The sequence below is a fragment of the Rhinoraja longicauda genome, chromosome 16 (genome assembly GCF_053455715.1).
Source record: "Rhinoraja longicauda isolate Sanriku21f chromosome 16, sRhiLon1.1, whole genome shotgun sequence".
In the NCBI taxonomy this organism is placed as follows: Eukaryota; Metazoa; Chordata; class Chondrichthyes; order Rajiformes; family Arhynchobatidae; genus Rhinoraja; species Rhinoraja longicauda.
In genome coordinates, this window is record NC_135968.1 from 42,378,405 (window position 1) to 42,395,257 (window position 16,853).

The 16,853-nt window shown below is 44.4% G+C and overlaps 1 protein-coding gene across 3 annotated transcripts in view; it reads left to right on the forward strand.

Moving 5' to 3' along the window:
* Positions 1 to 16,853, forward strand: part of kndc1 (kinase non-catalytic C-lobe domain containing 1) — a 197,380-nt gene that overhangs the window by 135,867 nt on the left and 44,660 nt on the right. For all 3 annotated transcript variants that reach the window (XM_078413701.1, XM_078413703.1, XM_078413702.1), the window contains exons 15-16: positions 118 to 265; positions 12,758 to 13,017. In XM_078413701.1, the coding sequence (XP_078269827.1) occupies positions 118 to 265; positions 12,758 to 13,017 (408 nt within the window). The remainder of the gene's footprint in view (positions 1 to 117; positions 266 to 12,757; positions 13,018 to 16,853) is intronic.

The window sequence follows — 16,853 nt, forward strand, 5'->3', positions numbered from 1 at the left end:
GTCTTAATACAACAAAAGCTTTATTCTGCATCTACTGGTAACAAGCAACAATATTAATGTTTGCTGGCTAAATGAAACAATATTACACCTGACTTTCGACTTTTGATTTTTTATAAGGTGAGTACATCTTATCCTTGAAAAGCCTTAAGTTCAGTACATTCAGTAGTGCTATATCGGAAAAGTTTTGTGACCTCTACTGGGATGACAGCCTACTGGAACGGCTTTATGAGGTTGTTAATGGAAGCCCTCCATATTCTGCAACATTGTAAGTATTAATTTACGTCTGTTATTGTATTTTTGAAATAAACTGTACGCGGAATCTGTGGAATTCTCTGCCTCAGAAGGCAGTGGAGGCCAATTCTCTGAATGCATTCAAGAGAGAGCTAGATAGAGCTGTTAAGGATAGTGGAGTCAGGGGGTATGGGGAGAAGGCAGGAACGGGGTAATGATTGAGAATGATCAGCCATGATCACATTGAATGGCGGTGTTGGCTCCAAGAGCCGAATGGCCTACTCCTGCACCTATTGTCTGAGTAATTGGCCCAAACAATCCATGGACCATGATCCCAGCAGATATTTTTTTATACAAACTCAGTGGAAGAATCTGGTAATTGAGATTGTCATTGTAAAGTGTCATCAGAAGCAGTGTGGTTGTGCAAACATAGATATGATATTGGTTGCCCCCTCAGTCTCCTGGAGGAACAACTTTAACCCCACCATTGAAGAATCAAGATCAATCTAGACCTTGATGGTAAATGTGCCCCATGTCCATTCCTTTTACCAGTAATGCCCTTCACGACCAGATCTGTCTTCATGGGAGTTATAGAGAGTCATAGAACTTGTACAGCATGGAAGCAGACCTTAGCCCAACTTGTCCATGCTGATCAAACTGACATTCCGAGCCGCCTCATTTCACCGAATTTGGCCCATATTCCTATTCATATATCTGCCAAATATCTTTTGAAAGTCATCTTTGTTTCTGCTCCGACAAATTCTGCTGGCATCTCATTCCAGATATGGATGTCCTTTTGAGTAACAGAGTTGGCCCTGAGGTCCTTCTTAAATCTCATTCCTCTCACCTTAAGCCTCTGCCCTAATTTTAGAATCCTCCGCTCTGGGAAAAAGACTGTGAGCATGCACTTCATCCATGCCCCTAAAGACTTCAATAAGGTCAATCCTCAGCCTCCGACACTCCAAAGGAAAAATTCCCAGCTGACCCTGCCTCTCCCGATAAGTTGAGCCAGCAATTCCAGTTAACATCCTGGTGAATATTTTTTTCTGCACCCTTTCCAACTTAAAGATATATTTTCTGTAGTTGGTCAACCAAAGTTGCACATCGTAATCGAAGTGTGATTTCACCAATTACTTGTACAGCTGTATCACACAATCACAATTAATCCCGAAATGTGTTTGCCGGAGGACAACGTTTCAGAAACTCACAGCATAGAAAACTCTCAGCATGTGCAAAAATATTGCCCATATTTCAACAAGGAATTTTGCGTGTAATGTTCACATTTATCTCATAAATTCCTATTAGAACTATTTCCGCTGGAAAATTGGCGTAGATTCTGTGTCATGTTATCGACAACCAGAAGGTTAGACATGCTTTATGAACCCAATATGAGTGTAGGAAATGGCCATTTCTGTGGCACTACCTGCCACATTGAACATTTTGCATCTGAAAGGTTTGTTCTCTTTGCAAATGCCACTAGGTTGCACAACCTCTGTTGTCCTGCTGCAGTTTGTGTTCACCCGAAGGTATGCATATAGATACACTCAGCTAAACCAAGTCTGCATTTGGCTCAACAGGTGAACCTTAAAGTCTATATTCCAGCCCCAAACAACCAAGAAAGATTTAAAGCAAGCTTACTGCATACGGATCTGGGAAATCTATAAGATTCAAATGGGTGGCACGGTGGCTCAGCGGTAGAGTTGCTGCCTTTCAGTGCTTGCGGTGCCAGAGACCCAGGTTCGATCCCGACTACGGGCCTTGTCTGTATGAAATTTGTACGCTCTCCCTGGGTTTTTTGTGAATAAATACCTTCGATTTGTACCAGCATCTGCAGTTATCTTCTTATAATATGATTGTTACTTTTTTTTACATGATTTAAATGAGTAATCTATTTAATGATAAATAAAGCTGTATGAAGTGGCTTCCACTCAGAATATTAACTATCAGTCAATGCTGTGTACCATGCACAGAATAGGATGAAGGCATTTTACAGAGCAAATTGATGTATCGTGATTTTGTAACAGCTTATTTAATAATGCTCTCAACCATTTTGGTTGCATCTCTCTGAAATTAATAAAATATCTTTCATTCAATCTTCCTGTAATATAAAGACTGTTACATTATAACCTGAGATATAATGGTGTAATAGTGGAGAGAAATTATTATCATTGATGTGTTAGAAGGAATTGCACATGCTGGTTCACATTGAAGATAGACACAAAATGCAGGAGTAAATGCTGAAGGAGCCACCCGAAACGTCTCCCATTCATAGATACATAGATACATAGACAATAGGTGCAGGAGTAGACCATTCGGCCCTTCGAGCCCTTCAATGTGATCATGGCTGATCATCCACAATCAGTACCCCGTTCCTGCTTTCTCCCCATACCCCTTGATTCCACTAGCCCTAAGGGCTCTATCGAATTCTCTTTTGAATGCATCCAGTGAATCGGCCTCCACTGCCTTCTGAGGCAGAGAATTCCACAAATTCACAACTCTGTGTGAAAAAGTTTTTCCTCATCTCAGTTCTAAATGGCCTACCCCTTATTCCTAAGCTGTGGCCCCTGGTCCTGGACTCCCCGAACATCAGGAACATATTTCCTGCATCTAGCATGTCCAATTACTTAATAATTGTATATGTTTCTATAAGATCCCCTCTCATCCTTCTAAATTCCAGTGAATACAAGCCCAGTCGCTCCATTCTCTCATCATATGACAGTCCCGCCATCCTGGGAATTAACCTCGTGAACCTACGCTGCACTCCCTCAATAGCAAGAATGTCCTTCCTCAAATTCCTTCTCTCCAGAGATGCTGCTTGTCCTGCTGTTACTCCAGCATTTTGTGCATATCTTGATTACTATTGATGTTATTTTGACAGTGTATCAGTGGCCTATAAATATCCATATCTTAAAAATCTTGCTATTTATAACTATTTACCTTATTAAAAGGAATTCTAGTTTTACAGTTTGCATTAGATTGCATCATTCTGTCCAATGTCTCTATTTTAACAGTGACTGCACTTCAAATATTTTTAAGTGCTCGATAAGCATTGTAGTTTGACCTAGTTACGAAAGGTGTTTTGTAGATGTAAGTCTTGATTTTGTTAACACTTGCCCAATGGCAGACGCATAATGTAATATAATAACAGTCATACAGCACAGAAACCGGCCTTTCAGGCCAACTTGCCCATCCCGACTAAGATACCTCATCTACAGTCGTCTAATCTCCTCGCATTTGATCCATACCCCTCTCAACATTTCCTCCCCATGTACCTGTCCAAATGTCTTTTAAATGTTGTTAGAGTACCTGCATCAACTATTCCCTCTGACAGCTCATTTCATGTGACATGACCCTCTCTGTGAAAATGTTGCCCCTCATGTTCCTATTAAATTTATCCCCTCACACCGTAAACCTATATGTCCTCTGGTTCTTGATTCCCCTACTCTGGGTAAAAGACTCTGCATTCATCCTATTTATTCGCCTCATGATCTTATATACCTCTTTAAAATCAGTCTAAAGAAGAGTCTCGACCTGAAACGTCACCCAGTCCTTCTCTCCAGAGATGCTGCCTGTCCCGCTGAGTTACTCCAGCATTTTGTGTCTACCTTCTATAAAATCATCCTTCAGCCTCTTGTGCTCCAAGGAATAAAGTCCCAGGCTCCCCATCCTCTCCCTCCAGCTCAGGCCCTCAAGTCTTGGCAACATCCTTTTATGCCTTCTCTGCACTCTTTCCAGCTTTACACCATCCTGCCGATTGTAGGGTGACCAAAACTGTTTTGTTTCGACATGATTCGGGCATCATGGTGGTACAGCGGTAGAGTTACTGCCTTACAGCGCCAGAGACCCGGGTTCGATCCTGACTATGGGTGCTGTCTGTACGGAGTTTGTACGTTGTCCCTGTGACTGCATGGGTTTTCCACGGGTGTTCCGGTTTCCTCCCACACTCCAGAGACATGCAAGATTGTAGGTTAATTAGTTTAAGTAAAAATTGCAAATTGGCACTAGTGTGTAGGATAGTGTTAACGTACGGGGATCGCTGGTCGACACGGACTTGATGGGCCGAAGGGCCTGTTTCCGCTCTGTATCTTTAAAGTTAATCTAAACTAAATTGGAACATAGAACAGTACAACTCAGGAACAGGCCCTTTGGCCCACAATGTTTGTGCCAAACATGATGCCAAGTTAAAGGAATGATTGACTAGAATGATTGAATATATGAGTTTAACAATTATAAATATCACATAGAATGAATGTGCATTCAATTTTTGGTCAGTTCAGCATATTCGTGTTACCTTTTTACTCTGACCAAATTTGATGATAAGGCCTGGGAGATGCAGAATAGTAAGGTAAAGTCATTGAGACACAAGGAACTGCAGATGCTGATTTACAACAACAACAAAAAAAGTGCTGGAGCACCTCATTGGGTCAAACAGCATCTCTGGGGAACATATAAATGTAAAGATTCAGAGTCTGAAGAAGGGTCACGACCCAAATCGTCACCTATCCATTCATGCACCCCTTCAGTCTGAAGAAGGGTCTCGACCCGAAACGTCACCCATTCCTTCTCTCCCGAGATGCTGCCTGACCTGCTGAGTTACTCCAGCATTTTGTGAATAAATCGTCACCTATCCATGTTCTTCAGAGGTGCTGAAGAAAGACACAAAAAGCTGGAGTAACTCAGCGGGTCAGACAGCATCTTTGGAGAAAGAGAATAGGTGACGTTTCGGGTCGTGACCCTTCTTCAGATGAAGACCCGTCTGAAGAAGGGTCTCGACCTGAAACGTTACCTTTTCCTTCTCTCCAGAGATGCTGTCTGACCCGTTGAGTTACTCCAGTTTTTTTGTGTCAATTTTCGGTTTATACCTGCATCTGCAGTTCCTTCCTACACATTTCACCAGAGGTGCTACCTGACACACTGAGTCCTGCATTTTGTGTCTTTCTAAGGTAAAGTCATTTATACTTTGAGCAGTGCGTAATTACCATTTCTTGCACTTATGCCCGTACTGCATTTTGAATCATTGTTTTCTCTGTCTTGGAATTAAACTCTCTCTATCTTGGAACTAGATTAGTTTTTGGTTGGGTTGCCAACTTCCTCACTCCCAAATAAGGGACAAAGGGTGACGTCACTGAAGATACAGATTTATTTTAAAAACGGCCGCCATTGGTGGAGCGGGAGCACGTGGCCGCTGGCTGGGTGAGGTCACGTGGTGCGCGGGGCGGTGATGTCATCCTGTGTCCTTTATTTGGGAGTGAGGAGGTTGGCAACCCTAATAATACGGGACAAGGGCGGTCCCGTACAGAACAAACTAATTTTTGGCAACCCTAGTTTTTGGCCTCCTTTCTTAATTACTTTTCATTTTGAGGCTTTGTTTTTGCCTTTGTGAAGCACCCTGGCATTTAATTACAATAATGGCGCTTCATAAGTCTGTTTGTTTGATGTGAAGTCAGGTAGATAAGCAAGTTGGTCTCGAAGCCCTCCGTTTCTTCCTCGACCGTAGAACCAGCCAATCCCCATCGACCAACACTCTCCTCTGCCTAGCAGAGCTGGTTCTTACCCTCAACAACTTCTCCTTTGACTCCTCCCACTTCCTCCAAACCAGAGGCGTAGCTATGGGCACTCGCATGGGCCCTAGCTACGCCTGCCTCTTTGTCGGGTACGTCGAACAATCCCTGTTCCAGACGTACACTGGCCCCATCCCCGAACTCTACCTCCGCTACATCAACGACTGCATTGGTGCTACCTCTTGCACCCATGCAGAACTCACTGACTTCATACACTTCACCTCCAATTTCCATCCTGCCCTTAAATATACCTGGACTATCTCTGACATCTCCCTCCCGTTTCTGGACCTCACCATCTCCATCACAGGAGACAGACTAGTGACGGACATTTACTACAAGCCCACCGATTTGCACAGCTATCTGAACTACACTTCTTCCCACCCGGTCCCCTGCAAAAAGTCTATCCCCTACTCCCAATTCCTCCGTCTACGCCGCATCTGCGCCCGGGATGAGGTGTTTCAGACTAGGGCTTCCGAGATGTCCTCGTTCTTCAGAAAACGGGGCTTCCCCTCCTCCATTATAGATGAGGCTCTCACTAGGGTCTCTTCTACATCCCGCAGCTCCGCTCTTGCTCTCCCTCCCCCCACTCGCAACAAGGACAGGATCCCCCTCGTTCTCACCTTCCACCCCACCAGCCAGCGGATCCAACATATCATCCACCAACATTTCCGTCACCTACAACGGGACCCCACCACTGGCCATATCTTCCCATCCCCTCCCCTCTCTGCGTTCCGCAGAGACCGTTCCTTCCGTAACTCCCTGGTCCACTCGTCCCTTCCTACCCAAACCACCCCAACCTCGGGCACTTTCCCTTGCAACCACACGAGATGCAACACATGTCCCTTTACCTCCCCCCTCAACTCCATCAAAGGACCCAAACAGTCTGCTCTAGATGTCAACTTATTTATATCGGCGAAACCAAGCGCAGGCTCGGCGATCGCTTCGCTGAACACCTGAGCTCGGTCCGCATTAACGCAACTGATCTCCCGGTGGCCCAGCACTTTAACTCCCCCTTCCATTCCCAGTCTGACCTCTCTGTCATGGGCCTCCGCCAGTGCCATAGTGAGGCCCGCCGGAAATTGGAGGAGCAGCACCTCATATTTCGCCTGGGCAGTTTGCAGCCCGGTGGTATGAACGTCGACTTCTCCAACTTTAGATAGTTCCTCTGTCCCTCCCTTCCCCTCCTCCTTCCCAGATCTACCTCTATCTTCCTGTCTCCACCTATATCCTTCCTTTGTCCCACCCCCGACATCAGTCTGAAGAAGGGTCTCGACCCGAAACGTCACCCATTCCTTCTCTCCCGAGATGCCACCTGACCTGCTGAGTTACTCCAGCATTTTGTGAATAAATAGATTTGTACCAGCATCTGCAGTTATTTTCTTATAAGCAAGTTGATACATGTGCCTGAAAGTCTATTTTAAGGTCAACTTTGATACGCCTATAAAACTGTATTCTGTGGGCTATTTACAGTTTCCTTTAGATATTTTATCAATTAACATCCATACTGTATTCAATCATATTTGAATTCAATTTAGTTGCTATGAGAACATTAATGTATCCAAGGCAACCCAGCTTAGATAATTGTAATGAGAAACAGAGTGCAAGTGCACCAATTGATACAGTTTAGGTAGATTTATGAAGAAAGCAAGCAATTATTTGATATTAGTATTACAATACCAGGTCGACACAAAAAGCTGGAGTAACTCAGCGGGTCAGGCAGCATCTCTGGAGAGGAGGAATGGGTGACGTTTCAGGTCGAGACCCTTCTTCAATGTCCGAAGGGTCTCGACTCGAAACGTCACCCATTCCTTCTCTCCAGAGATGCTGCCTGACCCGCTGAGTAACTCCAGCATTGTGTGTCTACCTTCGATTTAAACCAGTACCTGCAGTTCTTTCCTACATAGTATTACAATGCCATTCGCATTAGAATGCCGAGAAGCATCTGTGGATGGAGAACCTAAATAAAATAAATGTTTCAGATCATTGACCTACATCGAAATAATCTTTTGAATCTCCTGAAAAGTCACTGCTTCTCTTGCGTAGGAAAAAAACTGCAGATGTTGATTAAAAACTATCAGTCTGAAGAAGGGTCTTGACCCGAAACGTCACCCATTCCTTCTCCTCCGAGATGCTGCCTGACCCGCTGAGTTACTCCAGCATTTTGTGTCTACCTACTGTTTCTCTTGTTGCAGGTGTTGCCTGAACATTTCCAGGATTTTCTGTTTTTATTTAATGTGGCAATGCGTTTGTTCAATTATGCCCTTTGAAGGGAACCAATTCAGCTTAATTCCAGTTAATTGTTGCATTGTGCACCAAAGCTATTGATGCACATCTTGACGAGATTGTTCCATGGATAGGAAGATAGCCTTTGTAATTAGGTGCAAAGCTTTCATGGAAGCACAACGAGGCAAATAAAGTCCTGTCATTTAAAAATCTGTGTGGCCAGATTATGTAGCTGGCTGTTTTCAGCCCACACTCGCCATGGACATGCAAGGAAAGGACATTCCTGCTTTCCCTCTCTACCCCTTCTCCCTTCCCAGTTCTCCCACCAGTCTTCCTGTCTCCGACTGCATCCTATCTTTGTCCCGCCCCCTCCCCTGGCATCAGTCTGAAGAAGGTTCTCGATCCGCAACGTCGCCCATTCCTTCTCTCAAGAGATGCTGCCTGACCTGCTGAGTTCCTCCAGCATTTTGTGAATAAATACCTTTGATTTGTACCAGCATCTGCAGTTATTTTCTTACATTACTCAGTCTGAAGAAGGTTCTCGATCTGAAACGTCGCCCATTCCTTCTCTCCTGAGATGCTGCCTGACCCGCTGAGTTACTGCAGCACTTTGTGTCTACCGAAGTACATTATAGAGATCTCCCAAAGCCAATTTGCCAGATCTAACCTCAGTAGTGAGGTCCTGTGCCACTTGATTAGGACGGGTGTCAAGGGTTAGGGGGAGAAAGCAGGAGAATGGTGTTCGGAGGGAGAGATAGATCAGTCGTGATTGAATGGCGGAGTAGACTTGATGGGCCAAATGGCCTAATTCTGCTCCTAGAACTAATTACCTTATGAGCACAGGACACGAAAATCCAATCACTTTGGGTAGTTGGGAGATTGGAGTCAACACCTCCTTCAGCCTTGCAGTTGCTGTGATAACATCGGCCAACCATCAACACCTCCTTTGACTGTCTTTCCAGGTGACTGTCTCACCTGGAAACAGTCTTTCCAGGTGAGACAGAGGTTCACCTGCACCTCCTCCAACCTCATCTATTGCATCCGCTGCTCTAGATGTCAACTTATTTATATCGGCGAAACCAAGCGCAGGCTCGGCGATCGCTTCGCTGAACACCTGCGCTCGGTCCGCATTAATGCAACTGATCTCCCGGTGGCCCAGCACTTTAACTCCCCCTCCCATTCCCAGTCTGACCTCTCTGTCATGGGCCTCCTCCAGTGCCATAGTGAGGCCCGCCGGAAATTGGAGGAGCAGCACCTCATATTTCGCCTGGGCAGTTTGCGGCCCGGTGGTATGAACGTCGACTTCTCCAACTTCAGATAGTTCCTCTGTCCCTCCCTTCCCCTCCTCCTTCCCAGATCTCCCTCTATCTTCCTGTCTCCACCTATATCCTTCCTTTGTCCCACCCCTGACATCAGTCTGAAGAAGGGTCTCGACCCGAAACGTCACCCATTCCTTCTCTCCCAAGGTGCTGCCTGACCTGCTGAGTTACTCCAGCATTTTGTGAATAAATCGATTTGTACCAGCATCTGCAGTTATTTTCTTATAACACCTCCTTTAATGCTGACAAAACACAGAATGATCGATGTAGACTTGTGTAGACTTGATGGGGCAAAGGCCTGGTCCATTCTGTATCTGTCTTTAATCCAATGGCCATGACAATTTCCTTTACATTAGCCCTTTAACAAACTATTCTGTGAAAGAATGTTGTAAGAAGAGATAATGATGTGAAATTTGCCTTTGGCAGCATTGCAAAACACAAGGTAATAAATCAATAACTTATTTCACATGATGCTCGGACATCAGCGAGGACAAGTGCCAACTTACTGGTGCTCTTGATGTTCAAGCCAATTGCACCATTGCCTTTAAGACATCTCCTAGAAAATAGGTGCAGGGGGAGGCCATTTGGCCCTTCGAGCCAGCACCGTCATTCATTGTGATCATGGCTGATCATCCACAATCTGTAACCTGTGCCTGCCTTTGCCCCATGTCCCTTGATTCCACTAGCCCCTAGAGCTCTATCTAACTCTCTTTTAAATTCATCCAGTGAATTTGCCTCCAATGCCCTCTGTGGCAGAGAATTCCACGAATTCACAACTCTCTGGGTGAAAAAGTTCCTCCTCACCTAAGTTTTAAATGGCCTCCCCTTCATTCTTAGACTGTGTCTCCTGGTTCTGGACTCCCCCAACATTGGGACCATTTTTCCTAGCTTGTCTAGTCCTTTTATGATTTTATATGTCTCAATAAGATCCCCTTTCATCCTTCTAAACTCCAGTGATTACTAGTCCAGTCTTTCCAATCTTTCCTCGTATGACAGTCCCTCCATCCCAGGGATTAATCTCGTGAACCTACGCTGCACTGCCTCAATAGCAAGGACGTCCTTCCTCAAATTAGGAGACCAAAACTGAACACAATACTCCAGATGTGGTCTCACCAGGGCCCTATCCAACTGCAGAAGGAGATCTGAAATGAATACTTCTTCAAAAAAAAAAATGACCTCAAAAGTTACTGTGCATGCAAAGAATAGACAAATGTATTTTGGGAAATATGGTGGACTATACAATCCAGGCAGAGTTTCAGATATAAAATGAGGACATAAGAGATAGTAAAAACTAGAGAAAAGGGGAAAAGTGCTATTAGTGGATCACAATGCATCTAGGATATCTGGCTGAACAATATTATTAATAAAGAACAGAATGGCACAGTGAACAAAAGCATTCAGGATAAATGAATACCATAACACAGGACATCAACCAATCTATTCGTCTGCTTAGAAGAGACGGGAAACATATTTCTAACAAAACTGGAAGCCAAAAAATGACGCAAATTGTCTTCAGTTGTCTTCAGTTGTTGCCGACAGGGTCGTAGCTTGTCGTAGCTTGTCACGGGTGGACGTAGGTTGGCTTTGATTGTCATAGGTTGTCGCCTGTGTGGTCGTAGGTTGTCATAGGTGCGGTCGTAGGTTGTCGCCTAATTGCGACGATCGGGTCGCCGGTTGTCGGTAGCTTGCCATAGCTTGACGTTGACTAGGTGGTAGGTTGTTGTAGCTTGTCGTAGACATTGTCCTAGGGGGGTCCAATCGCTATTAATTTGGAAGCACCATAATCTATATACTAAAACTCTTTGTTTGTTTGTTTGTTCCTGAACCACAACCAAAACGGTACACGATAGCACGATAATTTTTGACCCACCTTACTCACCGTCATCCCTTTGGTGCTAATGGAAGAAGTTTCATTGCAATCTGTGTTATATTTTTAAAGTTATTCACATTTTAAAGTTTAAATCTATCTCCTAGGGAGGGCGAGGGGGGAGGGAGGGGGGAGGATAAGGGGGGTTGAGTGGGATGGAGTGGGGGAGGGGGGCTGGAGGGAGAAGGGGGAGGGGAGGGGGAGAGGGGAGGGGGAAGGGGGGGAGGAGAGGGTGCTGCACCAATGCAGGAGAGGTTTGGGCCCAACGGGTCCACTTGGTCTAGTAACCCCTAATCCTATGGTCTTCAGTTTTGTTTAACAATGTCTTGTTAGATTAGGGGAAACGTAGGATTAGGGGAACCTGATTGTCAGCACCTGGGGGTACCAGAAGCTCAAAACAAGAGTCAATAGCAACAGCAGAATAAGCTGTTTGGCATTGGCAGAGAAGAGTTGGAAAAATTTTCATGGGCGCAACCCATATACTCAGCTCTGCTGCTCATCCCACAAATGCATGTTCCTTACAAATGTGGCACCATTTAAAAGGGAAATAAACAGGCTCTCCAACGGTATAAGATTTATTGCCAAGAAGCATTGTTACAACAAAGAAATAATCTACCAAACACAAATTTCCTTACTTTTTGTGCTATGTTTATATATATATATATATATACACTTGAAGAAACTTGACCAGCGATGAGACATTCTTGGTACTGGTACGGGTTAGTTTGGGTAGTACTTTATCAATTGGCAGGGCCACGATAAACCCATTGAACTTCTGTATCAGACCTTTACCTATGTATGTGAATTCTTTGTCAACAGAATGTCTGCTCTGGTTGAATTAGTTTTGACAGCATTCGTGATGTACTGTGAATGTTGCTATATTTATACTAATAAACAGTGCTTTTTTTCTGTGATGTTATACGCTGTTAAGGCATACCAGCGCCTCTTAAAAATTAAACGTCATCATTTTGTTTTCCGGCCATGGGGCACGTATGTTTATTAAAGATGCATACTGGCACTTTCTTTTCCTACACTGTTTATAAATCCCTCCCTCCCTCTCTCCCATATAACCCAGCAAGATTGCTGTACTTCTGTGATTATAATGTCTTGTATGCTCCACAGTTCCATAGCTCCAGTTCTCAGCAAATATTAAGTAATAAATCAATCAGTTGGATAGATCTTAGTGCTCTGGAATATTTCTTCTACACATCTGTTTCAATTTTCTTGTCTCCCTCGTACACGTGCTTTCTCCCTCTCACTTTTTCTTATTCTCTAAGCTGTTTCCTAAAACCTACAACATACAAAGTCTTTTGGCCTTCCGGCTTTAATGTAACTTGTTGGTAAAATTTGGTAGATAGTCTGTCCTTTGACATACAATTGCAATGTAGAAATAAATCTTATTGCAAATTAAATGCAAGATTTCCATTTGGGTAAATGTCAAAAAGTTATAAATGTGCAGAAGGAAACACAGAGGTTTTTACCAGAATTGTCATCTTTACAATTTTAGTTTTGATATTTGTTTGACTCGCTATCAAACTAATTATTATTTGTCCCAGGTCGAAGGTTGCAATAGAGCCAGTATTTAACGATTGTAACCCTACGCTACAAAATAAAACAAAGGAAAAGAAATTGTTTCTTGTGCAGAAGAGACAAAGAGGTGGCAAAGATGCCTGGAATAAAACAATGCTCGGATCAGAAAAGGAAACAGTTGATATGGAAACCAGCGAAATGTGCAAACAGCCTCAATTATCACGTTCAAATCCACCAGAATGTACGGCATTGAAACTGAACCATCTTTCTGACAATCTGGTTCCAGGTATTTTCTAGAATACAGTTGAAATGATTTTCAATTAAAAAAAGTAAGGAATTAATGTATCTGCCTTGTGCGGAAATAAATGCAATTTGCAAATGTTCCAATACACATAATACTTGGTTCCTTTCCACCCCACTCTGGCTTATAGAACACACAAACGTCAAGTACACCAGCTGCATAATGTATAGTATAAACAATAATTTAAATTGGAAGTGATCTCTAATTCAGTGTGCTACTTCCCCCATAGTTTAGTTTAGTTTAGAGATACAGCGCGGAAACAGGCCCTTAGGCCCACCGAGTCCGCGCCGACCAGCGATCCCCGCACACTAGCACTATCCTGCACACACTAGGCCCAATTTACACTTAGACTAAGCCAATTAGTACAAACCTGTACGTCTTTGGAGTGTGGGAGGAAACCGAAGAACCGAAGATGACGGCACGGTGGCGCAGCGGTAGGGTTGCAGCGCCGGAGATTTAGGTTCGATCCTGACTACAGGCGACGTTTGTACGTTCTCCCCGTGACCTGCGTGGGTTTTCTCCGTGATCTTCGGTTTCCTCCCACACTCCAAAGGCGTACAGGTATGTAGGTTAATTGGCTGGGCAAATGTAAAAATTGTCCCTAGTGTGTGTAGGATAGTGTTAATGTGCGGGGAACGCTGGGCGGCGCGGACCCGGTGGGCCGAAGGGCCTGTTTCCGCGCTGTATCTCTAAAAAAAAAAAAAATCTCAGAGAAAGCCGAGAAACTCAGGTCACAGGGAGAACGTACAAACTCCATACAGACAGCCCACTTAGTCAGAATCGAACCCGGGTTTCTGGCACTGTAAGGCAGCAAACTCTACCGCTGCGCCATCGTGCCGCCATAGATGTAGCTTATTTCATCATATGTGTTATGAAACAACATGAAAAATAGTGAATATACACAAGTCACCCACTTCACATGGGCCTTTCATCTGAGTATTCATCCGTCTGGAACATACATACCCGTAAACATGGTTAATGGAGAAAAAGCTCAACAAGGATCGGTCATGAAAAAAGATATTGTAGGTAGACACAAAATGCTGGAGTAACTCAGCGGGTCAGGCAGCACCTTGGGAGAGAAGGAATGGGTGACGTTTCGGGTCGAGACCCTACTTCTGACTGAAGGAGGGTCTCGACCCGAAACGTCACCCATTCCTTCTCTCCTGAGATGCTGCCTGACCCGCTGAGTTACTCCAGCATTTCGTGCCTACCTTCGATTTAAACCAGCATCTGCGTTTTTTTTCCTAAAAACGATATTGTGGCAGGTGAGGGTGCAAAGGGAAGAAATGCTGGGGGAAGTCGTAACATTTGACTGGGAAATTTATTTCTGCTTGAAGCCTGTAGGACTGGGGGGAAAGAGAAATGGAATAGGATGAATTCAGTAGTTTTTTTCACAGCGCAGACACGAGGGACAGAAATAGTGCTTCTGATACGATTTTCATTGTATTTATAAGCTTTCGAAATGTCTGTCTGTGTGTGGGAGAAATGTGGAATTGTCGGCAATTGTGCAAAGGGAGATGACTCACCTCTGAAGCGTTGGATTTTTCACATGCTACAGATGACAACGATTAACAGGCTTGAGTCAGTTTACATGAGTCTATCAGGAGATCCATATTTCAAAACATTATCGCCTGGATATAATGCACTCCTGTTACAACTGTTGTAGTGCAGGTATTGCTAAGCACCTATTACTAGGATATAGCCCCGGCTTTCACCCATTTCCTGGCCTGTAGACAATAGACCTGGCCTGTGCAGGAGTAGGCCATTCGGCCCTTCAAGGCCAGCACCACCATTCAATGTGATCATGGCTGATCATCCACAATCAGTACCCCGTTCCTGCCCTCTCCCCATACCCCGTGACTCCGCTATCATTAAGAGCTCTATCCAACTCTCTCTTCAAAGCATCTAGAGAATTGGCCTCCACTGCCTTCTGAGGCAGAGAATTCCACAGATGTACAACTCTCTGAGTGAAAATGTTTTTCCTCATCTCCGTTCTAAATGGCCAAGCCCCTTATTCTTAAACTGTGGCCCCTGGTTCTGGACTTCCCCCAACATCCGGAACATGTTTCCTGCATCTAGCGTGTCCAATCCCTTAATAATGTTATATGTTTCATCTGCGTATTCATCCAAGTCTGGAACATACAGGACATACCCGTAAAAAGGGTCAATGGAGAAAATGTTGAACAAGGATCGGCCACGAAAAAAGATATTGTCGGTAGACACAAAATGCTGAAGTAACTCAGCGGGTCAGGCAGCATCTCGGGAGAGAAGGAATGGGTGACTTTTATTTTAGATTTAGAGATACAGTGCGGAAACAGGCCCTTCGGCCCACCAAGTCCACGCCGCCCAGCGATCCCGCACATTAACACTATCCTACACACACTAGGGACAATTTTTACATTTACCCCGTCAATTAACCTACATACCTGTACGTCTTTGGAGTGTGGGAGGAAACCGAAGATCTCGGAGAAAACCCACGCAGGTCACAGGGAGAACGTACAAACTCCGTACAGACGGCGCCCGTAGTCAGGATTGAACGTGAGTCTCCGGCGCTGCATTCGCTGTAAGGTAGCAACTCTACCGCTGCCCTGACTGAAGAAGGGTCTCGACCCAAAATGTCACCCATTCCTTCTCTCCTGAGATGCTGCCTGACCTGCTGAGTTACTCCAGCATTTTGTGCCTACATCCGATTTAAACCAGCATCTGCAGTTTTCTGTAGGTCAGTTATGCAAATTTATTAAGACATTGCGCCTCGCACAAAACCCATGTTGAGAATGGCTGCCTGGGCTCGAAGGCTTACTGCACAATGTTATCACCACCAGCCTCCATGGTTCGGTCATATGCAGGAAAAACAAAAATGTAATGTATTACAGCAATTTTTTTTTACAAAATACTTTATGAATCATTGCACAGAGAGTTTGGATCTTTAAATACTAGAAGGCCATTCTGAAGTTTGGTACCCAGTCAAACTCCAGGGACAGAGGATGTATAAGATTGAGTATCTCCATCGATGGCTTAAAATTTAATACACCATCTACTCATGGGATAAGGCCAGAGAAATGCCATGCTACATCAAAGGATTCATTTTGATCAACTTTACCTTTTGATTGACTTCAGCTTTTGATTTGTTGGTCAGATCAACAAAGCTGTTGATTCAGCTTTTGGTCTGAAGAAGGGTCTCAGCCCGAAACGTCACCCATTCCTTCTATCCAGAGATGCTGCCTGTCCCGCTGAGTTACTCCGGCATTTTGTGTCTATCTTCGGCTTTTGATTCGTTGTTTCAAAATATACTAAGAATGTTCCTCCGGACAACAGGTTTGCAGGTTAATTGACTTGGTATAGTGTAAAAATTGTCCCTAGTGTGTGCAGGGTAGTGTTAATGTGTGGGGATCGCTGGTCAGTGGGGACTGGGTGGTTCGAAGGTCCTGTTTCCACGCTATATCTCTAAACTAAACAGTGTCTACTGTGGCATCTTACGAAATGGCACTGGTGAAGCAGTCCTTTGCTTAACCCACCAACCAATTACTGTGTCCAGGGATTCAATCTCTATATTTACCAGAAAGCAAGAAGTTAACCGTAGCTTAATTTCCCTCAGGGTGTCAGAAACAATAGACAATAGACAATAGGTGCAGGAGGATGCCATTCGGCCCTTCGCGCCAGCACCGCCATTCACTGCGATCATGGCTGATCATCCACAATCAGTACCCCGTTCCTGCCTTCTCCCCATATCCCTTGACTCCGCTATCTTTAAGAGCTCTATCTAACTCTCTCTTGAAAGCATCCAGAGAATTGGTCTCCGCTGCCGTCTGAGGCAGAGAATT